The 24806-nt window shown below is 50.1% G+C and overlaps 1 protein-coding gene and 1 long non-coding RNA gene across 4 annotated transcripts in view; both read left to right on the forward strand.

Annotated features, from left to right (window-relative positions):
• The window catches only part of LOC128085978 (uncharacterized), a 63105-nt gene extending 39553 nt beyond the window's left edge, over positions 1-23552 (forward strand). Inside the window, exon 2 of the long non-coding RNA XR_008209188.1 lies at positions 22252-23552. This is a non-coding gene — a long non-coding RNA (uncharacterized LOC128085978). The remainder of the gene's footprint in view (positions 1-22251) is intronic.
• LOC128085392 (24-hydroxycholesterol 7-alpha-hydroxylase) lies at positions 1115-21268 on the forward strand. Of its 3 annotated transcripts, XM_052692670.1 has the most exons (12): positions 1296-1472; positions 3051-3186; positions 4728-4902; positions 5910-6059; positions 8365-8458; positions 10055-10153; positions 11617-11707; positions 12456-12589; positions 13479-13574; positions 16145-16233; positions 19412-19499; positions 20984-21268. In XM_052692670.1, exons 1-12 carry the CDS (start codon positions 1296-1298, stop codon positions 21053-21055), a joined length of 1401 nt encoding a protein of 466 aa, XP_052548630.1. In that variant the 3' UTR covers positions 21056-21268. The 3 variants fall into 3 exon arrangements, with proteins under 3 accessions (XP_052548612.1, XP_052548620.1, XP_052548630.1); XM_052692652.1 differs by lacking the exon at positions 3051-3186 and having other exon boundaries at positions 1115-1472; XM_052692660.1 differs by lacking the exons at positions 3051-3186; positions 20984-21268 and adding an exon at positions 20450-20977 and having other exon boundaries at positions 1115-1472.
• Positions 23553-24806: the final 1254 nt, after the last annotated feature.

The following is a 24806-nucleotide window of genomic DNA, read 5'->3' on the forward strand; positions in this document are numbered from 1 at the left end:
TTGGCTCTAATCAGTTGATTGAATATTGGCTCTAAATACATGATTGAATACAATCCTGTGAGCGATTATGAGACTATCTGACCAACACCGTAGCAATAAGGGCTTAATAATTAGAATGTATTGATTTTTGCAGAGTTTGCAGCTGGCCAAGCAGGGAGCCAGGTTGCCTCCCCCTGGGCTGCCCACAGGGCTGCTCTTCAAACTGCAGGTGCTTAGCTGCCACCCCCGGTACAAAATCCTCAGCAGGCAGAGGACTCGGATTTGTCTTGCAGTAACGTGCAGATACCATGAGAAGCCAATTCTTGCAAAGTCAGCACCTTGCTGCCAGGGCAGGCAGTGGGTTGTCCCAGCTCCAGCAGAAGCCGCTCACATTGATCACAGCAGTGCTGTGCTCGTGGCTGCAGGCACCACAGGCAACCCTACAGGCTTGGGGAAGGACGGCTGGAAAGCTGCCTGATGGAAAGGGACCTTGGTGTGCTGATGGACAGGAGGCTGAATGTGAGCCAGCAGTGTGCACAGGTGGCCAAGAAGGCCAGTGGCATCCTGGCTTGGACCAGGAATGCTGTGCTGAGCAGGACCGGGGAAGTCATCCTGCCCTGTACTCAGCACTGGTGAGGCCTCACCTCGAGTGCTGGGCTCAGTGTTGGGCACCTCAGCACAGAAAGGACATGGAGGTGCTGCAGCAGGGCCAGAGAAGGGCAGCAAGGCTGGGGAAGGGCTTGGAGAATGTGGCCTATGGGGAGAGACTGAAGGAACTGGGGCTGTTTGGGCTGGGGAAGAGGAGGCTGAGGGGAGACCTGACTGCTCTCTGCCAGTACCTGAAAGTGAGTGCAGCAGAGCGGGGTTGGTCTCTGCTCACTGGTGACAGGACGAGGGGAAATGGCCTCAAGTGGTGCCAGGGGAGGTTGAGGTTGGATGCCAGGAAACACTTGTGTACAGAAAGGGCTGCTCAGCACTGCCATGGGCTGACAGGGAGGTGGTGGAGTCCCCATCCCTGGCTGTGTTTCAAACCGTTTGGATGTGGTGCTCAGGGCCATGATTTAGCGGAGGGCTGGTAGAGTTGGGCTGGGATGGTTGGGCTGCGGTTGGACTCCGTCATCTTTAAGGTCTTCTTAACCTGAGCTGTTCTATGAAAGTTTCCATCTGCAATGCCCTACGGACATCGGCTCTGCGGGCACGCCGTTCCTGCCCGCCGTTACTGCAGGGAGCGGCGCTCCGGTTCACACTCGTCACAGCCCCGCGCTGCTCTGCCCCTCACGCCGCCCGAGGTCGCAGAGAGGCGGGGCGGGGCGGCGATGGCGGCGGCGCTGCTGCTGGCCGCTGTCGTTGCGGTCGCCGTCATCGCGTGGGTTTTGCGTCCTCCGAGCGATCCGCGCCGCCCCCCCTGCATCGGGAGCCGCGTGCCCTGCCTGGGGGCCGCGCTGCGCCTCGCCGCAGCGCCCCTGGACTTCATCGAGCGAACCCGGGCCGAGGTGAGGCTGCGGGACGGGGCGCGGAGCAGGCGGATGGAGCCGAGTTCCGTCCTGGCAGCCGATACAGCGAACAGGGCCACAGAAGTGATCAGGGGGCTGCAGCACCTCCACTACAAAGACAGGCTGAGGGAGCTGGGCTTGTTCAGCATGGAGAAGAGAAGCTGCGGGGTGACCTCAGTGCAGCCTGCAGTACCTAAAGGGAGCCTACAGACAGGAGGGGAGTCAGCTCTGTGAAAGGGGAGATGGCAGCAGGACAAGGGGAAATGGTTTGGAGTTGAGGGAGGGCAGATGGAGGTTGGATGTCAGGGGAAGTTGTGTGCTGTGAGAGTGGTGAGGTGCTGGAACAGCTGCCCAGAGAGGCTGTGATGCCCCGTCCATCCCTGGAGGTGTTCAAGGCCAGGTTGGATGGGGCCCTGGGCAGCCTGGGCTGCTGTGAAATGGGGAGGTTGGTGGCCCTGCATGGCACAGGGGGGTTGGAGCTTCGTGATCCTTGAGGTCCCTTCCAATCTGCGGCGTTCTGTGACTCTGTGATTCTGTGCCAGCAGGTGGGCTTTGAGCAGCCCCACAGGTGCACTGAAATGTACCAAAATGCATCAGAACTGCCCCAGAAGTGCACAAAAATGCCCCAGATCCCCCTCCCCCAAAGTCTTAAAATTACTCCAAAAGACACTGAAAGTGCCTCAAAATGCATCCAAATCCTCAAAATGCAGCAAAACTGCCCTAAAATGGCCCCCAAATGCACCATAACTGCCCCAGAAGTGCATTGAAATGCACCAGAATGCACCCAAACTCCCCTAAAATGACCCCAGAAGACACTAGAACTGCCCCAGAGTGCACCAAACTTGCCCTGAAATGGCCCCCCAAATGTGCAAGACTGGCCCAGAATTGCACTGCAATGCACTAAAGCTGCCCTATGCCTCCTGCTCTTCCTCCCCCGTTTCTGTCAGGACTCCACAAGCTGCAGTTTGGCTCCAGCTGATCCTGCTGTAGTACCCAAACCCCTCCTGTTATACTGCTTATTTTGCCTTCCTCAGCATCCTGTTGCCATCCATCTGTCCTGTAACCTCATAGTGAGCAGCTTGCCCTGCTTTCAGCCGACCAGCCGCTCGTAGGCTGCCACCTCTGCTACATGAGAAACTGGCATTCCTATGGGAAAGAGAACTGGCATTCCTATGGAGAAGTGTGTTCAGGCTTCAGAAGCTCCATTGGTTCTGCCCACATTTGCTAGCTCCTTTGGTTAGCCTTACAAGAAACTGTCCAAAATAAAATAAAAAAAAAGAACAGTAGTATTAGCAAACCTTTAAACTAAGGGAAAATGCATTTAGAGATGCAGGAGGGGGGACTGCTGGTCAGTAAAACATGGATTGAATGAGGTGGAATGGCAGTGTGGGTGCTTTGCTCCAGCACCTGAGGGATGTGGGGATGTTCCTCCACTCTTCAAACCCAGGTGTGCTGTGCTGTGTGGGACACTGCCACGGCGGGGATGCTCAGGGAGGGGATCTCTTCTGCTCCCAGCCCTGCAGCTTTGGGTCCTCCTGTGGGAGCTGCAACGTAACCCCGCACCCTGCTTTGTTCCAGCATGGGCCCGTCTTCACTGTGTGCGCCCTGGGGAAGCGGTTCACGTTTGTGACTGAGGATGAAGGAGCTGAAGTGTTTTTCACTTCGAAGGACCTCAATTTTGAGCAGGCAGTACAGCGAGTTGTTGAGAATGCAGGTAAAGGAGAGCTGCCTCTTCTCAGAAATCACACCTACATGCCCAGCAGCGTTAAAGGCCAAACCAGAGCCCCATGAGCATGTTACAAAATTTGGGGAAAATGGCATTCCTTCCTGAAGGTGCAGCACTGCCGTCTGCAAAGGGGTTTGGGGTCGGTCAGAGGGGTGATAGAATCATGGAATCATAGAACAGCTCAGGTTGAAAAGCCCTTAAAGATGATGGAGTCCAACCGCAGCCCAACCATCCCAGCCCAACTCTACCAGCCCTCCGCTAAATCATGGCCCTGAGCACCACATCCAAACGGTTTGAAACACAGCCAGGGATGGGGACTCCACCACCTCCCTGTCAGCCCATGGCAGTGCTGAGCAGCCCTTTCTGTACACAAGTGTTTCCTGGCATCCAACCTCAACCTCCCCTGGCACCACTTGAGGCCATTTCCCCTCGTCCTGTCACCAGTGAGCAGAGACCAACCCCGCTCTGCTGCACTCACTTTCAGGTACTGGCAGAGAGCAATCAGGTCTCCCCTCAGCCTCCTCTTCCCCAGCCCAAACAGCCCCAGTTCCTTCAGTCTCTCCCCATAGGCCACATTCTCCAAGCCCTTCCCCAGCCTTGCTGCCCTTCTCTGGCCCTGCTGCAGCACCTCCATGTCCTTTCTGTGCTGAGGTGCCCAACACTGAGCCCAGCACTCGAGGTGAGGCCTCACCAGTGCTGAGTACAGGGCAGGATGACTTCCCCGGTCCTGCTCAGCACAGCATTCCTGGTCCAAGCCAGGATGCCATTGGGCTTCTTGGCCACCTGTGCACACTGCTGGCTCACATTCAGCCTCCTGTCCATCAGCACACCAAGGTCCCTTTCCATCAGGCAGCTTTTCAGCCGTCCTTCCCCAAACTTGTAGGGTTGCCTGGAGTTGTGACCAAAATGCAGGACCCGACACTTGGCCCTGTTGAAACTCATGCAGTTAACCTTGGCCTATCGATCCAGTCTATCCAGATCAACATGCTGTTGCTCCCATGCTGTTCCACACAGTGGAGTGTTGGTGCAGGACAGGGCTGCGGCTGCATGGGGATGACAAAGTGACAGTTCCAGGGCAGAGACCTTTACGTGGATCCTCCAGCCTTCCTATCCCTGCCAGACACGTCTGGTTGTACAGCTGAGACCCCTGGAGTCACCACACTGAGCCTCTCCTTGCACGGCCGAGAGGACATGCTGTAGCATGAAGACCCAAATCCTTTCTTTCTTGGTTTCATTTATTTTTCTTTCTTGATTGGCTTGGTAGGGTCCAGCTGTGGGAGGCATGGGAGGAGACAAGGCTGGCCATGTGGGCACTGAAGAGCAGGCAGGAAGGTGCTGTGTGGATGGACAGAGGCAGAGGGGCTCACTGAAATCCTGGCAGGGCCAGGAGGGAGGCTGCAGGGAATCTCACTGCAGACAGATGAGGGTTCAGGCACTTGAGGCAGTCACAGATTACATGTGAGCACTTTCACTCTGCCATTTGCCAGCTGCTTTACCTCCATCACGCTTCTGTTCCTTTTTGTCTGTAGTCTCTGTTCCCGCAGAAGCCTTCTATCAGAATCATGGCAGGCTGTACAGCATGATGAAGGGGAAAATGGGTCCCTCCAACGTGCACCTGTTCACAGGCACGCTGTGTAAGGAGCTGCACGAGCACATGGCGCACCTGGGCACTGCTGGCACGGGCGACCTCATGGAGCTGGTGAGGTGAGGACCTTCCCTCGTGTCTGCAGTGCGTGGAGCACAGGTGGCACCAGGAAGCACATGGAGCTCGGGCTCTCAGCCCTTCGTGGCAGCAGCACAGCCCTTGGGTCACTGCAGTCAGCGGTGCTGTGGGTGCACAGAGCTCTGCATGCTCTCCCATCCCTGGTGCAGCCCTGGGGAACAGAGCGTGCCGTGGCCACGGCTGATCAAACCCAGGTCTGATTGGCCTGAAATGTAAAGAAGTGCTCGTGGATTATAAACTGTAGGATCTGTAAGAGGCACCCATGGTAACTCTGTATTGAGTGTGAGCTGTTTTTCTGACTCTGCTGGATGAGGTGGGGTAGAAGAATTAGAATGCAATGTCCTGGCTGAGTTTTATCTTGCTGGCTCAACGTTGCATCCATAGAGCCAGCAGGTGGCTCCATCTCCCTTGTGATCCGTAGAAAGGCAAGAAAGTGAGAGGCACTGCCTGAAACACAGGGTTAGAAGTAGCTGGAACCAAGCAAAGACTTCCTGGTAAGGATCTTCTGGAGCACAGCAGTCCAGGTAAAGCGGTCTGGGAAGGGAGCAAGGAGTCTGCAGGATGATGGAGGAGCACAAAGGGCAGGGGCAAGACGGAAGGAAGTCAAACAAGCACCGTGCAGTCCAGCAGAGCTGCGGCCAGAGGAGGGATTGCTGTGGGGTCTGGTTGCAGAAGGGGCTGTGCCAGGAGGCTGGCATGGCCAACCTGGAAGAAGGTGGCTGGTAATGGGAGCAAGGGGACCTCAGTGCCACCACTCAGGGAACCGAATGCCCACTGATGAAACCTGGCTGTACTCGGGGCAGAGCCCGAGGTCTGTGCATCTCCCACCTCTGCGGAGATCTGTGAGAAGGGTCTGGCTGAGGTGCAGATGTTGTGCCAGCACTGTGCTGTGTGCTGCACGAGGCTCAGCTGCAGCTCAGCGCCGTGTCCTGAGCTCCACGTGCTGCTCCTTCCCTGCCGCTCTCTCAGGGCCATCTTGTCCTTGCAGGCACGTCATGTATCCAGCAGTGGTGAACACTTTGTTTGGGAAAGGCGTCTGCCCGACCAGCCAGAGCCAACTCAGGGAGTTTGAAGAACATTTTTGGAAGTACGATGAGGACTTTGAATATGCTTCTCAGATGCCAGAGTGCTTGCTGAGGTAACGGTAGAGTCTGTGCACGTGGTGTGCTGCATGCGGGCACCTTGATGGCTGTGATAGTGACACTTAGGGATCTTCTCCTGGAGGGGATGTGCTGTCCTGTGGCAGGCTAGGCATGGACTCCAGTGCTGGTTCAGAATGAAGACATTTATTGTGGGTGCTCCCAACCACCCATCAGACCAACCCTGTGAGTTTTCAACGCGTAGCTTTTGCCTCACAATCAATCATTTTCTGAGGTAGTTGCATTGCTTGATGCTGAGAGGTTGGCTGCATTATCCGCAGTCCGGTTGCCTCTGTAGGCTTCAGTTGGGAGGATACCCAGGAGGTTGCTGTGCTTCCAAGAAGCAGCAGTAGATGCTGATGGTACAGGGAAGCTGGGCTTTATGGCTCTGGCTGGAACTCATTGCAGGCTGGCACCTGCGCAAACCTCTTCCCCTCCGTTATTTGTTTGTTCCAGCTGTGACTGATTTCTTCCATTCTGATGTAAATCAAAATGTTGCACAACAGCACAGATCACCTTTTATAAAAGAGTGAAATACAGGACATGTGGGATACAGTGCAATAAGGGGAAGAGGTGGATTATTGTTCTCCTTTTAAGAACCCATTTAGAATATGATAATCAAGTGAAATGTGGCACAAACATCAGAGTGTTTTCTTTTAGAGGTGCTTGTACTCCCCGCACTTCATTATTGGATTAAAAGCATACTTTGGAAGAAGTAGAAAGCTCACACTTCTTGAGCCTGGTCTGCTGGTTGGTGGCCCTGCACGTAGCAGGAGGTTGAAACTCGATGAGCACTGTGGTCCTTTTCTACCCAGGCCATTCTGTGATTCTGTGGTTCTGTGACTTCAGTGTGACGCTAAAGCCAAAACACTCCTGGTACACTTCATCTTCATCTTCCAGACCACTGTCAGTTGTTTTACTTAAAAATGCATTAAGCTTCCAGCTCAAATCCTAGCCCAACTTTGTGACCTCCAGCACTGAAATTCTTGCCATCAGTGAAGCCTGAGATGGTCAGCTTTACACCTGGTGTACGTTTGGTGGCCCTGCTAGGCAGGGGGGTTGGAACTACATGATCCTTGAGGTCCCTTCCAACCCAGGTGATTCTGTGATTCTGATTCTGTGGTTGAAGAGCAAGAGTATATGTAACCAGTTCCAATCAAGCTGGAATTATTCAAGGCCAGGCTGGATGTGGCTCTGGGCAGCCTGGTCTGCTGGTTGGCGACCTGCACACAGCAGGGATTGGGGCTGGAGGAGCGCTGTGGGCCTTTGCAACCCAGGCCATGCTGGGATTCTGTGATCCTCATTAGCATTTTCTACAGCCATCTTTCCTAGCAGTATTTCCTGTGCCTTATCACTGGCCACCTGTTTGTCCAGACTGTCTCAGTTTATCAATGAACTGCATGAAAGGTTCACCTTGCCCCTGCTTTATGCTGGTAAATGAACGTTGGGTCTTAAGCTGCATCGGGGACCTTTAGAAAGGCACCAAGGGCTGTCATTGGATTGGTCTTAAGGCCACAACATTCAGCTGTACTTGAGCCATTGTGGCAGCCCCGAGCAAGGCTTCTGTACCAATGACTTGTAAAGGGCCTCCATTTGGTCTGCCCAGATTCTCTGTTGCCTTTTGTTGTGCAGATTCTCTCCAACAGCCCATCCACATCATGTACTGAGTACTGGTTAAAATCAGTTGTGCAAGGTCAAAGTCTCTCATCACAGCTCAACAGCTGATACAAGGGGAGCCCAGCCCAAATTCAAGGACCACTTTTCTGAGCTCTTTTATTATTTGAAAGCTTGTACCCTCCCGTCTCTCCTCTGGGACCCCTCTCTGTGCTTTCTCACACCTTTGCTTCTTGCTGCTGGTCTGACCCTGGGTTACACTGCTGCAGAGCTGACCTTGGGTAGAGGCAACCAGAACCCAAGGAAGGAGCTTGCAGAGCTCTCAGGGCCACAGCAACACCTTGAGTACCTCAGAGTCGCCTTCAGAGAGAACTGGGGATGCTCTGAAAATGAGGCTTTTATTTACTCAGAGATTGACCGAAGGGAGCCAAAACCAAAAAGAAAACCTCAGGCGGAGTGACTGGAAGTTCAGGACTCTCAACCTGGCTGCAGGATGAGCCCTGGCCAAGGGAAAGGGTTCAGTGCTGCTCCTCCATCAGCCAGCACTGCTGCCCGGCACAGTGATGTTCATCAGCTGGCTGCTGCTATGGTGTTTTTGGAAGGAGACCAAGGAGTCCTTCTCATGCAAAAGGAAATGTTGGTTTGTGCTGCCTCGGTTAAGTGCTCCTTGCTTGTTGCTTTTCTTTACAGGAACTGGTCTAAATCCAAAAAATGGCTTCTAAAATTATTTGAGAAAGTAGTGTCAGATGCTGAAAGAACCAACCCTTCAGAGACCACATCCAAGGTAAACATCCGAGGCTCCAAATAAGAGGACCTTGTTGTATATTCTGACTGAAGGAATGAAGGGCACTATTTAAGTACTGGAAGAAATACACCAGATGGGTCAGCTTTTATAGATACACATTAATTGTCCAGTAGTGCTGTTTCTTCTGTTGAGCCTTACTTTGTGAGCACTGCTGCTCAGTGTTGTTTGTTTCCTACAGTTCCAAGACTTTCAGATCCTGTGCAGAGTTTGAAGCCAAAGGGTTGGTGCTGAGACCCATCTGTCCTGGCTTCAGTGCTGCAGTTACAGTGAGCAGCTGAAGGAGAGGGAAGGGCCTCTTCATTGAAAGAGGTTTGGTCACATTAGGTTGGGTTAGATGTTAGGAGGAAGTTTTTCCCCCCGAGGGTGGTGAGGCAGTGGCACAGGTTGCCCAAGGAGGCTGTGGATGCCCCATCCCTGCAGGCATTCAAGGCCAGGCTGGATGTGGCTCTGGGCAGCCTGGGCTGCTGGTTGGCGACCTGCACACAGCAGGGGTTGGGACTGATGAGTGCTGTGGGCCTTTGCAACCCAGGCCATGCTGGGATTCTGTGATTCTGGGATTCTATGATTCTCTGATTCATTGCCTCTCGGGGGCACTGGGCTGTGCAATTTCAAAACCTTCCATGTACTATTTTTAAGCCTTGGTGTAGAGTGATTAGATCCTCCAGCAGCCAGATGAGCAGGAAAAAGGCAGATAAGTGGATTGGAAGGCAAGTACCCTAAATATTGCTTGTGTCAGAATGGTGATAAGTCGTCCTGCTGGTTATTCTCCTGTGCCATGGCAGGAATGCTGCTGGTGTGGATGACAGGCTTGAGTGCAGGCTGGCCTGGGAGTTTCCATCTAGCACATGGTTATAAAACAGATCATTAAACAAACCATATTTTGGGGCAACTTCAAAAGCTTTGCACGCCACGCTTTCATAAAATACATGAGAATAATGGAAAGAGACCAAGAGGGGAGGAGAGAGGACAGCAGGAATGGGATGTGCAGGGAGCAGGGGGCACAGACTCGGGGTCTTGGGTGGGCAGGAACTTTTGCTCTAAGCAAAAGCTGATCAAACATTCTGAGGCTGCTGCAGCTGCAGGGAATGTTACACCATGAAGGCCAATGGTCGGGTCAGTAAGGAGCACCCAGAGCTGGGACTGCTGGCACTCAGACCCCCCTGATGGGCCATGGCAGGAGCAGCAAGAACGTCATTGCTCCTCATCCTGATGGTTCAGTCCGGGTCTTGGGCTCTTCAGAGGGCAGAATTGGGGTGAGAATGATGTAGGAAGAGTTTTTTCTTTGCTCCACACACAAACAATGATGGAAAGTGGGAGAATAAGACCCCCTGAAAGCCCTGAGGGAGTGGAGGTGGTGCACGTGCTCAGTGGGGCTCTCATGGCTTGGGTTTCCCTGGGCCCTCTGCCTACAAGGGAGGCTCACTTCCTCTTAGCAGCTGTCATTGCCATGATCTGGGGCTGCTAACATTGTAACTAATGCTATTGCTTTGATGCTACCTCCTTGAATTCCACTAAGTCATCCCCTAAGCTGCGTTTTAATGTATTTAGAGGAATACTTTGCATTGTTTATAACAGACACTACTTCAGCACCTCCTGGATAACCTGCAAGGAAAACATCTGGCTCCCAACTATGGTCTCCTGATGCTCTGGGCCTCCCAAGCAAATGCTGTCCCTGTGAGTACCTGGGTGGGAGCAAGGCCTTTCCTGCTTGGAAGCCTGCACTGGGGAAGCACAGTGCTTAACTCCAGGTCACCGTGCTGTGTGTATTCCAGGAAGGGATTATCACACCCACCTACATCACCACAAATACACCCAGGTTGCAATGTCGCAGAGGCAGTGACAAGAAAAGTTTGTCCTGTATTTTTCCTAGATCATAACGTCCTGCATTGTAACCTTATGGGAGCTATTAAGCTGCTAAGGTCAGAATCTTAAGCTGTGAGAAGCATTTAACTTCATTTTGAAACACTGTATTATAACAAACACTGTATTTTAAATATTCTGTGTAAAGTGCATCGGAAGCATGAAGTTGGGTAACTTGGCCCCTGTGTAAAACCAGAGTGATTGAGGTGGTTGTGCTGCAGGAGTGCAGCCACGAATTCAAGGCCAGGCTGGATGTGGCTCTGGGCAGCCTGGGCTGCTGGTTGGCGACCTGCACACAGCAGGGGTTGGGACTGGAGGAGCGCTGTGGGCCTTTGCAACCCAGGCCGTGCTGGGATTCTGTGATTCTATGAATGCCAGTGCTGTGTCAGGAGAAGAAAAGCAGTAGTTTGATGTTACTGCCTCTTCAGTTCTGTCTGTGTTGGGAATGGATGTGACAGGTAATGATGGAGGCTGTGCTAATGGGATCAGTGCATCTAACACGGCTGATTCTGACCAAAGCCACTTACTGGAAGTGCTCGGATGAGAGTTCCGTAGTGGGAGAGCCGTCCTTTATTTGCTGTGACTGTGAGGCTCTTTCAGTTATGGTACAGCTGTGATTTAGAAGATGCGGTGAGATACTTTTGCCTGTACTCCCAAAGGGGTACCTGCAGCTTTTGTGGGTTGGCTGCAGCCTGCCCTGCAGGAATGTGGTCCATTTCAGTGGGATTTCTGTAGATCCACGTGTCGGAATAAGGGAGAGGCACGGCCTGCTGCCCGTTATCAGGATAACTGGCATTCCTTCCATAATGCTATCATGACTTCCTTCTGTAATATTCAGCTCTAAATAGACCTGCAGATATTTCGCTGTTTCTCAGAATAGTCACAAGGCTCTGGTGAGTGGAATGAGGAAAAAAGGCCTTTTACCTTCCAAGGGGATGTTTGAGAAGAAACTCTTTTATCCGAAACAACTCTGCTGATTTAGTAATTGGTTTTAACACCTCGATACTTGAAATTAATGAGAGGATTCTGTGTTTCTAAGCTCAAAGCCGCACACATAATGTCCAGTGGAGATCTGTACACAGCAGATGGACAGACCTAATCTGCCAGGGTCTGAGCCCTTGGCTATAGATCTGTATGGGAAGCACAGCTCCCCCTGTGCCCCAGCCATGGGAGGCACCTCCGAAAATTGTAGATGTTTTCTCTTTCCTCTCATAGCTACAAAGATGTTGTGATTCTGTTCTGTATTCCGGAGCTAAAATACTCTCATCTCTGTTTAGATTGCATTCTGGACCCTTGTTTTCATACTCTCTTATCCTACGGTTTACAAGAAAGTCATGGAAGACCTGGCTTCTGTTTTTGGCAGTGCAGGTAATGATTCAGATCATGGCCTTTGAAACTCAGCATGGTGGCTCCACGTTGGCCCAGCACGCAGCACAGTGGGCAATGGCTGGGAATAGTGGTTGTTGCTGATAAGGACACTACCAGCACCACGAGGTCCAGCTCTGCCTGTTCAGCCTGTGCTCACGACTTATTTTTAAGCAAAAGCACTCTTGGTGTTAGTAAGAGAAGGCAGAAGAGCCATATGTACTCGCCTCTTCATTCTGCACCAATTATTTAGGCCTAGTTTGTTTTTTCCGTGCTTCTGTGGTAGGGTCAGATGAGACCTTTCAGTTCAGTTTGGCCTCTTAGAATCACCACAGAAGGTTGGAAAAGACCTCCAAGGTCATCCAGCCCGACCACCCACCCACCCCAGCATTCCCCACCAAGCCACATCTCCCAGTCCCACACGGCTTAGGAGCACCTCCAGGGTCAGCGCCCCACCAAGGTGCTGGGCAGCCCATTCCAGCCCATTCCTCTTCTGATCAATGCCATAACTACAGCTACCTTAGAGTTACTAAATTACTTTCAAAGGCTTTTCTTACCAGTGTTGGACTCAAATTGTTCAGATCTTGCTCTCTTTATTCACTTGGAAATACAAAGGAAGGTTCTGGATGAAAACAATGTCCTGAAGGCTTGAGGTATTCTGTCAGAAGGTCCAAAGCCACACATCAGCAGGTTTCAAAACAAGTGTGAAGTGGCATTTTAACATGAAGTCTTCTTTCTCATACCCCAACAGGTAAGGATGACATAGAAGTCTCTGAAGAGGACCTGAAGAACCTCCCTTATGTTAAGTGGTGCACTTTGGAAGCCATACGGCTGAGGTCTCCAGGTGCAATCACCAAGAAAGTAATAAAACCAATCAGAATTCAGGTGAGCAGCGGGGTGTTGGTTGGCTTTGGGTGCTGGGTGGGTTTGGTTTGGTTCTGGTTTGGTTTTTTTGTTTTGTTTTCTTCAGAGGATGCTTTCTGATTCTTCTAGAAAGGCCCCTCTGATGGATGTAGATAAAATTAATAGAGATATTCCACAGCGTTACGTGTGTGCTCTGTTCAGCATCACAGACTTAATAATCATTGTTAATTTCATCATTATTAATACAAGCGTAGCTTTGCTCCTCTTTCTCACAGTTGTACCTTCAGTGATTAATTGAAATTAAATAGAACTGAACTGAGATATTGCACCAAAGGAATAGGGAATGGGAACCAGACCCAACACATGTATGAGAAGGGACCACAGCGTTGTAAGGGCTGAAGCTCCTCTTCTGTTTGTCCCCTTCATTGTCACGCAGATAAGAAAGTGCCTGCATTCAGGGCTGTGACAAATGAGTGTCTGAGGGAAAAACACCCCCCTCGAGGAAACGGCACTCACTGCCACTCTGTGGCCCAATGAAGCCCCATAGAGTCTGCTGTCCTACGAGGCTTTCTGTGAATTCCTTTTTGTTCCGAAGGAAGCGTCTAAGGGAAGATGCAGAAGGAAAAAAATGACACAGTTACATCAAGATGTGGGAAAGGCAGAAATGAGGTTTCCTTTACTTGCACTGCTGACAATCTGGGTTAGGACAAAAGGTGTCTTTCCACATTCTCCCCATTTGGGCCTCCCTGATGGGAGAGGGGCACAGCACAAAGCATCAGACATGAAATGCCCACTGTGGCTTTGCCACCTTCCCAAACCTTCTGCCAGGACCTTCTGCTGATGGAGGAGAATGTAAGCAAGGACTGCTTTGTTAGCTGATTTTCTCTTTGTTTTCTTTTCTCCTTTTCAGAGTTTCACCATCCCTGCAGGTGATATGCTGATGTTGTCTCCATATTGGCTGCACAGGAATCCAAAATATTTTCCCGACCCAGAAATGTTCAAACCTGTAAGATGTCCCTCATAATATGGGGATTTTGCAGTCTGATCTCCTGTTCACCTGTTATACCACAAAAGCATCTGGCCATGCTGGCTTCAGGTTGGGTGCTTTCCCTCCTCTGAGCAGTGTTCTCATGTGCAGAGATGTGTGAATCTGGTGAGGTTCAACACGGCAAAGTGCAGAGTTTGGCACTTGGGCCGGAGGAATCACAGGCATCCACACAGACTGGAAGGAGCGGTGCTTGAGAGCAGCCCTGCGGAGAAGGACCTGGGGGTCCTGATAGATGAAAAGATGAACATGAGCCAGCAGTGTGCTCTTGTGGATCGGAAGGCAAATGGTGTCCTGGGCTCCATCAGCAGAGGGGTGGCCAGCAGGGACAGGGAGGTGATCGTCCCTCTCTGCTCTGCTCTCGTGAGGCCCCATCTGCAGCACTGCGTCCAGGGCTGGTGGCCCCAGTACAAGAAAGACAGGGAGCTGTTGGAGAGGGGCCAGAGGAGCCACAGAGATGAGCAGGAGGCTGCAGCACCTCCACTACAAAGACAGGCTGAGGGAGCTGGGCTTGTTCAGCATGGAGAAGAGAAGCTGCGGGGTGACCTCAGTGCAGCCTGCAGTACCTAAAGGGAGCCTGCAGACAGGAGGGGAGTCAGCTCTTGGAAAGGGGAGATGGCAGCAGGACAAGGGGAAATGGTTTGGAGTTGAGGGAGGGCAGCTGGAGGTTGGATGTCAGGGGAAGTTGTGTGCTGTGAGAGTGGTGAGGTGCTGGAACAGCTGCCCAGAGAGGCTGTGATGCCCCGTCCATCCCTGGAGGTGTTCAAGGCCAGGTTGGATGGGGCCCTGGGCAGCCTGGGCTGCTGTGAAATGGGGAGGTTGGTGGCCCTGCATGGCACAGGGGGGTTGGAGCTTCGTGATCCTTGAGGTCCCTTTCAACCCAAACCATTCTGTGATTCTGTGTATGGGCAGAGGGCCCTGCAGGCACAGCCAGGACTTTGAGGCTCAGGTTTATGTCTCAGATAATACCACACTACTTCATGTCACTCTGCTCCTGATTCAAAGCCCACCGTGGATGAACACCACTGACTTCACTGTTGAAACAACATCCAATAGCCCCGTTCCCTGGCTCTTGTACAGCTTATCTTTGTGTTTCTTTGTGGTTCTTCGGCCCTTCCAGTCAGATGATTTCTGGTCGGTATTAGCTCTGCTAATTTAGCAGCTCATCTCGAGTTTCTTGCTGATTATTCCACCCCAGGTGGCCATGTGGGCAGGCTTGGAGCTGCTCTTTTTAGCACCATCCGCTGTAGAACATTTGTCTTTTTTTAGAAATACATCAAGGAGTAATTGAAACAAAATTCCCCCTGTGGCCAGCTCTTCACCCATTCAAAATCCCTCTCAGCAGTTCCTGCCTCTCTGAAACCCTGCACAGAAACTCTGATGCAGCAACTTATCTCTCTAATAACACTTTATTGCTGAAAACAAGGTCGCTTGTTTAGAGGTCCATTCCTTTCCCCATAGGAATGGGGCAGCTGCCCTTGGACGTTGCTTTGTTTCATCACCGCTGAGATCTTCGTCCTGCTTTTAATGGATTTTGGTGTGAACAGATTTCCTCTTCAGAAAGCTCTGAAGAGCTGAAGCTGTATAAAAATCCCAAATAAACAGACATAAGATTCTGTCTTCTCGAAGGGCTCCAGCAGAAGCGATAGCTGCAAAAAGCTTAGCAGGTGTTACTGGAAGGCTTCGCTGGAGTTGTGCTGAGCTTCTGGAGGCTGCTCTGCTCGTCACCCAACGGTCAAGCAATGCCCTTCTGCCAGTGTCAGGCCACCTCAGCTGCAGCCTGGCTGCTCTGCTGTTCCTTTCCTCCTGCAGTGGCTCAGGCAGGAACCAGCAGCCCTCTGGGTGCAGAGGCTCTTTTTGCTGCCATTGCCAAGAGTGTATTTTGTCGCCCAGTAGCTCATCCCTGAGAACGGGGTGGTGTAATCTTTCCCTTCGCCTCGTGTGACATAAATACACCTTGGGTTTGTTGATGTGTAACCGGTGTGTAACAGAGGCTGTGATGTCCCATCCATCCCTGGAGGTGTTCAAGGCCAGGTTGGATGGGGCCCTGGGCAGCCTGGGCTGCTGTGAGATGGGGAGGTTGGTGGCCCTGCATGGCACAGGGGGGTTGGAGCTTCGTGATCCTTGAGGTCCCTTCCAACCCAAACCATTCTGTGATTCTAACATGTGGGACGTGCTTTGTGGGAAGGCACTGCCTGGAGCTCACATCTTCGTTGGCATTTCAATAACTCAAGCAGCAGGTTTAGAGAAATAGGGATGTTGAGGAAGATGCTTTGTAGGGGTGATTTTGAGAGCCTTTCCGGCATTTGGAGGGTCTCAGTGTGTTTCACGTGGGACCCTTGCTTGTTTCCCTGAGTCACTGCTGGTTTTTGAGGCAGACTCCTACAGTATCAGGTTGAAGGCAAAAAATGGCATTGGTGCGATTTGGGATGGAGGATTAGCTGTTCGAGGTCATTTTTAGCCTGGAGAAATAAAGTTGAGCTTTATTTATATAAGTCTGATTTGGGAAAAAAAAAAGTTTCTTCCCACAGGATCGTTGGAAAGAGGCAAATTTAGAGAAGAATGCTTTCTTGGACGGCTTTGTGGCATTTGGAGGAGGGAAGCATCAGTGTCCAGGAAGGTCAGTGAAACAGCTGGGGTTTATTTATTCCCAAACCCTGCAGAGAACAACCCTCCCGAGCTGGGCTCCTCTTACACTTGGAAATAGGCTGTTTTCATTGTTTCACTTTGTCAGTGCTCTGACGTTCAGTTCTATCTGGACTTCATTTAGATTAATTTGAAAGTGGCTTCTTTCCTGGAACAAAACAGGTGAAGCCACAGTGTAAAAGCAGAACCTGAGATAAGTGGCCCAAGGGATGCTGCTCAGTGAGAGTCAGCCTAACCCTGCTGCTGCTGAGGCCCCTTTACATCAAGGGAGAGTTGTTCCACTTGCAGACATGCTGGTTTACAGACATGGGCTGTAAGGTGCCTCAAGGCACTTCCAAACAAAGAACATTTCTCTGCACTGACACTCTCTATCCCTCCTCCGCCATCTTTGCTCATCTTCAAACGTCTTAAATGGTTCCTCTCTGTTTAAAGCCCTTGCGTTTGCATTACGGCCCACACAACTGTATGATGGCTTAAATTGCAGATCCTGCCTCTGTTCCTTCCTCCAGCAATGCCAGCCTCAGTGCTTCCTGCATTCCTTCTGCTGTTTTCTCTGTGGTCCCTCTTCCTGGAATGAGTCCCAACGAACCAGCTGCTCCACGTTTCTGTGTTAAAACATCCCTGTGCTCATTTCTCTGCCTTCCAAACCCAATCTTCTTTAGGCAGCAAATAAACAAGAATCCTCAAGAGAAGTCAGTTGAACTCAAGAGTCCTATGTGGAGGAAACCAGAGGATGTTGTAAGGGAAGCGTGTTCTTGAGTCTGCACCCTGTATCAGGCTGGGCATGAGCATCAGGTAGACTTTGTGAAGGCACTGCACACGTAAGCAATGTGAGTAAAGCTGTTCAGGCTTGGCAGAGGAAAGTGCCCACTCAACCTCCCCAGCTTGTGCAGTGTTCCTGAGCTGAATGTGAGCACAGCCTCACTGGCAGCAAAGGCAACAGCCGTGTTCACAGCAGGCACCCACAGGGCACAGCGTGCTGCCCTGCTTGTTTATAACACGGGCCTTTGTCTTTGATCTGGCTGATCTCTGGGCTCTGACAGTATCTCTAAAGTAAGTTTGGGGTGAAAATGAAAATGACGGTGTCACTGTATAGGCAGTGGGTGGAGAATCACTTGTGACAGATGCTGTCCTTGCAGCCACACGGTGACACCTCCGCACCTTTTAGTAGCAATTCTGAGAGAGTAACGTGGTGGCCCTGGAAGAAAGAACATTGAATCAAGGATGTGTCTGGATCCCAGGTTGCAGATTTCCATGGCATAACTGAATCAAATAATGATATTTCAAGTTTAAGATGTGTTTTCATTTAATTCACTGCTGGCATTTGTAAATAAGTGCACCAAACATTTAGCTTTACTCCTCGCATTGCAAAAGCTCATCATGAAATTCAAAGCTAGTGCAATCAAACTGAAAGCTAGAAAATGACTTGTTAAATATCCTAGCAAAGTTGTGTGGGAAGAGCTCCCAGAAAACCATTTCTGAACCTAAGGGAAAAGGTTTGATGTCCCTAAACCTGCAGTGGGACTTCTGTCTGATCAGGAGAGCTCTGCGGGTGCAGCTGTGCTTATCTCACATGCATGTGTCTGTTGTCTCTGATCTTCTGCTGACATTATAAACCCTTCAGCACAAGAGGTGCCATTTCATTCTCAGGCTCTGTTTGCTGCAGGATCTCAATGCCTGGGTGCCAGCACCAACAGGTATTGTAGCAGTGTGCTGGGGACAAGATTCCAGAAGGTGCATCTTTGTCAAACCTCCTTGGCACTAAATAGAACAGGACTCAGAGCTTTTAGGGGAAAGCTGCTCGAGCACCCGAGAATATGAAGGACAGATGGGAACTAAAGGGCATTCTGCTGCAGGAGAGCTCATGGATTCAGACTGGGATGTGTCCAGGAGGAGAGGGGACCTCAGCCATCTGTTAGCATCCTTGTGCCTCAGCATCTCTGCAGACAGGAGGAATGGCAGCCTGTCTGCAGCAGCACTGTGCAGTGTCATGGTGGGATGCAGAGGCAGGACTTCAGGAGCCAGCAGCACCAAGCAAGGACTGCAAGGAAGCCGCCTTGGTACAGTGCTGCTGGCATGGAGTTTGGGCCAGGAAGTCCTGCCTGACATGAGCTCATTTCCATTCAGGTATCTCTGCTCTGCATTCCTCTGGGCTCAAGGTCACCAAAAGCACCCAATCTCAAGGTACTGCAATGTGAAACCACAGGGATCACTTGGTTCTCAAGCTGTGTCAAAGCAAGCAGGCATCTTCTCACTGCAGAGCGCTGGGCAGTGCAGTGTGCAGATCTGAATGGTTCTGCAGGAGCTGCCCTGGGTCCCATGGGGCTTATTAGCTTCCTCTTCACACTACCAGGCCAAAGCCAGGCTGACACTGTGTGCAGTCATGCTCTCTTCTCCCCAGTGAGTTTCCCAATAGGTGTTTTATTCAGCAGTTCTCACATATTGGAAAATAAACTGTGTAGAAGAGCAAGGTAATACTCCTATTTTAAGCAGCTCTTTAAGACGTATGTCTAACTCCTGCAGTGAGTAATCCCATGAGCTGGCATAGGTGGAGCTGGTGGCTGAATGGAGGATGTTCTTGTACATAGCAGCATTTAAAAATAACAGCTGGGCAGAGTTCACCTGCAGTTACTGCTGCAGTGTGGCTGGCTGAGAGCTTTGTGAGCGTGTTGCAGGCACACATCGTGCCCTTGGGTTTATCCTGCATTTGAACACTGACGCACTGAGCACCAACTCCTGCTGTCACATCTACTCTGATGTCACCGGGCTCCCAGCTGTATGGCACGACTTTATATAGCACAATTAGTCATAGAGCCTCTTCTATATTTGACTGTCTGCTCAGTCCTAGGGAGTTATTTCAAATCAGTAAGTCTTAGAAGAACATCAATGTTTGCACAGTGGAAAAAAACCCCTAATGGCAAGGAGCTGTTGTGAAATGGGCTGTCGGAGGCTACGGCTGCTCTGAAGTGTCCCCAGGCAGAAGGGACGGCCACCATGTTTGCATTCTTCACTGCACAGCATTTTTTTCTGCTGAAGATAAATGCACACTGAGGCATGGAATGCAAGATGTGCAAGAGGCAGCATGCTGCCTGTCTGATAACACGTGTGAGCTGCAGGATGGACACCCACTGCTCTTCTCCCTTCTCTTGCAGATGGTTTGCTATCATGGAAATCCAGTTGTTCGTTGTGCTGTTCCTGTACAAATACCAATTTGTGCTTTTGGATGCAGTACCAAAGGAGGTAAAAGATCTGTGCCTTTTTCTGGCATTCCACATCTTTAAATCCTTCATGCACTGGGCTCAGCTGAACGACCGTTCTCAACTGAGTTTATGTGTAATGAAGCAGAATGCTTTGAGGGGCATTTAAAAAGATAGAATCAATAATTTGATCGTAATTTTTATTCAGGAAACGCAGAGCAATTCCAGCAGTGCAATGGGATGTCTATACAAGTGCACCTAGGAGAGTATTTTATCTCTTCGTTGCCTAAGCATTACAGGAGGTTTTACGATTTCTGCCACTCACAGCAGTTGATGAATTCATGAATTACACAGTTAGATTATTGGTACCTGAAGCAGGCATTAAATGAGATGCAGCATCTTAGGGACGTGGCTCAGTGGGCATGGTGGTGATGGCCGACAGCTGGGCCAGATGATCTTAGAGGTCATTTCCAACCTTACTGATTCTATGATTCTTTGATTCTGTCATTACCTGTGTTCTTCTGCTCCACATTGAGTGGGGGAAGAGAACCAAACAGAATCAGAGAGTCCTAGAATGGCCTGGGTTGCAAAGGCCCACAGCGCTCCTCCAGCCCCAACCCCTGCTGTGTGCAGGTCGCCAAACAGCAGCCCAGGCTGCCCAGAGCCACATCCAGCCTGGCCTTGAATGCCTGCAGGGATGGGGCATCCACAGCCTCCTTGGGCAACCTGTGCCACTGCCTCACCACCCTCTGCATGAAAAACTTCCTCCTCAGATCCAACCCAAACCTCCCCTGTCTCACTTTAAAGCCATTCCCCTTGTCCCATCACCATTCACCCTCACAAACAGCCGTTCCCCTCCTGTTTATATGCTCTCTTTGAATACTGGAATAGGGTAAGAATGAAAGAACAACCATGACACAGAGGGGTTTTACTGTAAAGAAAGAGTGGCATGATCACTTCTTTCAGCTGTAATTCCCTTCCTCATTTGCACAGTGTTCCTTTCCAAAGCCGTGGTTCTCACAAACCTGCTGTGAAGAGAACCTGCCTGCTGTCACAGCCTGAACAGGGACACGTGCCCTGCAGCTAAACTGACAAAGAGAAGAGGAAGGAGTTAAAAGTGTCCTGGGCTTTGTGACATTGCCCTTCAGGCTGGAAGGAAGAATCCTTGAAGAATGTGAGAGGTTGCTCTCAAGCAGTAGCAGACAGCCCAGCCACAGTAAGGAGGAAGGTTGGCTCTTCCTGCCTGGTGCTGATTGACATCTTCACCCACCCAGGCGTTACAGTGGTGAATATACTTCAAACCATTAGGGTTTTTAAGACCTCATGCCCTCCTCTGCCACAGGAATTGGAATAGAAGTAGAAAGTGAAGCCCTTTTCAGCTACTCCAGTGGAGCCAAGAAATATTTCAGTATTTGGTCTTGTTTCTAAGACAAAAGTTCTAAGAATATGTTTATGTATAAATATTAAAGCAAGATGATAATTCCGTTAACTGAACTGACTAAAGTGCTTCTGTCAATCTCTTTGCAGAGCCCTTTGCATCTGGTGGGGACACAGCAACCCCTGACACCATTCCGGGTCCAGTATAAAGGCTGGGAATGAAGGGAGCCCAGTACTGACTTACCTTTCTTTGCCTGGATGAACGAACTGCTGAGCTGCTTCTCTGCTCTCTGTATTCAGACAAGTTCTCTGCTGTTACAGTCCTTAATCCCAATTGCTCTGCGTTGCAATAAGCCATGACAACACAGTCTTATCCATGGTCTTCTTCCCAGTTGCCTACCTCTAGTACTGCAAAATGAAGCTGTCCTGCCAAATTAGTCACAGTCTAAATGATATGTTGCACTCACCAACCAGACCTTCAGGACACAAAACTGCTACGTCTGAAAATCCTGCAAGGAAGTGTTGCCAGAGGCAGCAGAAAAGCAGGTTCCTCTTTCCTGCAGGTGTCTTCAAGCCAAGGCCAAAGCTGCAAGCATGAGAAGCAGCTGGGATGCTGTTCCACTGAGCACCTTCCATGGCTGCTGAGTTTGGTTTGCTCAGAACTGGTCCTGGCATGAATACACAATGAAAGCTTGGTGGTGGTGCTGGCTGCAGTGCAGAGCGATGGCAAGAAATGCCATTGCTCTTCATTAGTTTGGTGGTCTAGAATTGAGAACCTTTTTATTTTTAACACGATTTACAGAGCACATTAATAAATCTAAAACTATTCAGTTCTATGAGGAGTATCTGGTAAACGTTCAAGGAAACTCTCAAGTAAATAAGTTCAGATACCAACACTTTAACTGCTGTCAGATTTCATATACAGCAATAGCAGACATGTATTTTTAGTCTTCTAAGTAAAGATTATTCATCGTTTTATAAGTGCTTGCAAAAAAAGCCACTCAAATGGCCTTTGGGCAGTGGTAGGTATGGGAATAACATCCATAGGAAAATAACACAGGATATAATTCATTAACTCAGTTATGGATACTACAATTTAACAATACCTGCTCTTGACAGCCAGAGAAGCCAAACAAGAATGTGAATTAGAGTGGCTTTGTGACTCTCCCTCTGAAATCCCAGCACTGTGTGACTGCCCTGTTGTCAATGGCAAAAACCATGTGGGGTGGATTAGGAGAGCAGTGTGGCAGTCAGGCGATAGAGCTGAACGGGGCCTTCTACCTGGAAATAATTCTAAAGCTTCGGGGAGAGGGAAGTCCAGCACCACCACTGCAACAGGGTTAAACAGATGTTGAAAGCTCATGGAAAGCCAGGTTGGATGGGGCCCTGGGCAGCCTGGGCTGGTATTAAATAGGGAGGTTGGTGGCTCTGCCTGAGGCAGGGGGTTGGAGCTCCGTGATCCTTGAGGCCCTTCCAACCCGGCCATTCTGTGATTACAATCCCTACACACAATTGGATGAAGAGTTTTTAAATCAGTATTTTTCAGATGTCTGTCCAGTCTGCTTTTAAAAATGGCAGTGCTGAAGTTCCGAAGCGATTGTTCCTCTCACTGATTGAAGGCTTCCCTGCAGGTCGATGGGGTCACAATGAGCTTTTTATTCATGCTACTTGCTGCATGGAGCAGGAGGCTTTAAACCCAAAGAGAAAAAAGGGACAGTATTTGGCCTATCTTTGTGTTTCTGTCTCTTATATGAAGTATGGATGTTAAAGGAAGTGCAGTGGGTGTCCTGTGGCATCTTCAAACATGAATTATTCCACGTCCAGCTGGGCGGCATCCATCAGAGCACAGCCCTCAGCCCAGGCTGGTTGTGATGGTGTGTTGGCATTCATAAGGCCAGGAATCAGTGAAACCTATTTGTGAGCCACTGCGACAGATGTTAAGTCTTTTTAAGGAGAGAGCAAATCTAGAGTTGTGAGGAATGAAAAATGCAGCCCTTTCAAACTAAGTTTGCTTTAATATTTTTTGGATTTTGTGGTGCATTAAAACAGAGCTTCTAGAAGAAACAACACAGGTATTCCCACCAGAAAAGCCACCCCACTGCTGCCAGACATTTTTGATGCTGTTGAGGATGGTAGAAATACTTTCATATTTTCACTGCAACAATAACAGAATCACAGAATCACAGAACGGCCAGGGTTGGAAGGGACCTCAAGGATCACGAAGCTCCAACCCCCCTGTGCCATGCAGGGCCACCAACCTCCCCATTTCACAGCAGCCCAGGCTGCCCAGGGCCCCATCCAACCTGGCCTTGAACACCTCCAGGGATGGACGGGGCATCACAGCCTCTCTGGGCAGCTGTTCCAGCACCTCACCACTCTCACAGCACACAACTTCCCCTGACATCCAACCTCCATCTGCCCTCCCTCAACTCCAAACCATTTCCCCTTGTCCTGCTGCCATCTCCCCTTTCCAAGAGCTGACTCCCCTCCTGTCTGCAGGCTCCCTTTAGGCACTGCAGGCTGCACTGAGGTCGCCCCGCAGCTTCTCTTCTCCATGCTGAACAAGCCCAGCTCCCTCAGCCTGTCTTTGTAGTGGAGGTGCTGCAGCCCCCTGCTCATCTCTGTGGCTCCTCTGGACCCTCAATAAATCAATGGAAATTCAATATTTGGCAGAAGACTCATGAAAACATTTTCTATTAAAATTGTTGAACTGCTGCAAGTGAATCCTCTCCAGTCAGCAGAGTGAGAAGATAACCCTTCATATCAGCAGCCGCCTCCTGGAGTAATTGCAGCTTCTTTCATGTCTTTCCTGTAATGAGCCTCTTGTCTGTGCTTAGCAGTCAAGTGCTTGGAGTGGTCTCTCTCGGCATCAGTGGTGGTATCCGACCTTTTCTGTGCTGCTGATTATCACAGAGACCAGAGGTTTGTGTGCCTCCTGCAAACAGATTACTGGGAATGAAAAGATAGGGCCGTGGCCATTGAGAGGTAAGCTAAAAATAATCACTTCCTTTCAGAAAGAAAAGCAGCTAAAGGCTGTAGTTCTGTGTCGTGCTTAAACATTGTGTCGACAAAATTCAATTACGTGTTTTGCTTTCAGCAGATGCTTAATTGATTTGCAGAGTAAGAATGGGTTTCAGTTGAAGCACATGCTGAAGCACTTCCCTGTGCCAGTCCCGCTGCCCTAGCTGCTCACCTGCTCGCAGTCTCTCCTGGTGGTTGTGCTGTAATTTTAGGGTTAGATAAGGATTAGTGGAAATACCGAGGTAGCTTTGCTCCTTTCAGGTGAAATTGGCAAACATGAAGGCTTCCAGGAAAAGTATTCTTTTAAAAGCACGGTTATAGCGTAAGACAGTAGGCAAGCATCTTTCCCAGTTATTTGGTACATTCTAAATGTGTGGCTCATCATATGGCAAAAAGTATTCCCTCTCCACTGGTATGCAGTGGAAGGGGAATTAGACACAGGAAAGGCATTCAAAAGATAGCGAGCGTTGGATTGAAGAACCAAGGAGAAGCTTTCATCATGTGGCCATTCTGAATGACACTGGGCATGTGAGTGATGGGCACAACGTGACTTATTGTTTGACTTTGATCATAAAATTACTAGGAATGGCTTAATGGAGTTATAAATATCTTGTTTCCATGAGAGTCCTGGGAGGGTAATTATAGCACTGAAGTCTTTACAGAGATAGAGCCTTTATACAGTGATATTATCTAAGCACTGCAGTGCGTAAGGCCGGGAATTCTGTGTTCTGTGAGCAGCTCTGCTCTTGACCCAGTGCACCTGTGGGCAAATCACTTCATCCCTCCGTGACTCTGTTGTCCCATCCATACAGTGGGGTAATGATAACGACTGCTGCAAACTCACTGAATTACACGTTGCATTACTCAGCAAAGCCTGCTTATCAGTAGGGATGGATGTCTGCAAGACTTTGTTTGGATGGGCTCCGTGCTTTCCTTAATTGTACCGCCATGT

Source organism: Tympanuchus pallidicinctus, unplaced genomic scaffold (assembly GCF_026119805.1).
Source record: "Tympanuchus pallidicinctus isolate F22 unplaced genomic scaffold, pur_lepc_1.0 scaffold1, whole genome shotgun sequence".
NCBI lineage: Eukaryota > Metazoa > Chordata > Aves > Galliformes > Phasianidae > Tympanuchus > Tympanuchus pallidicinctus.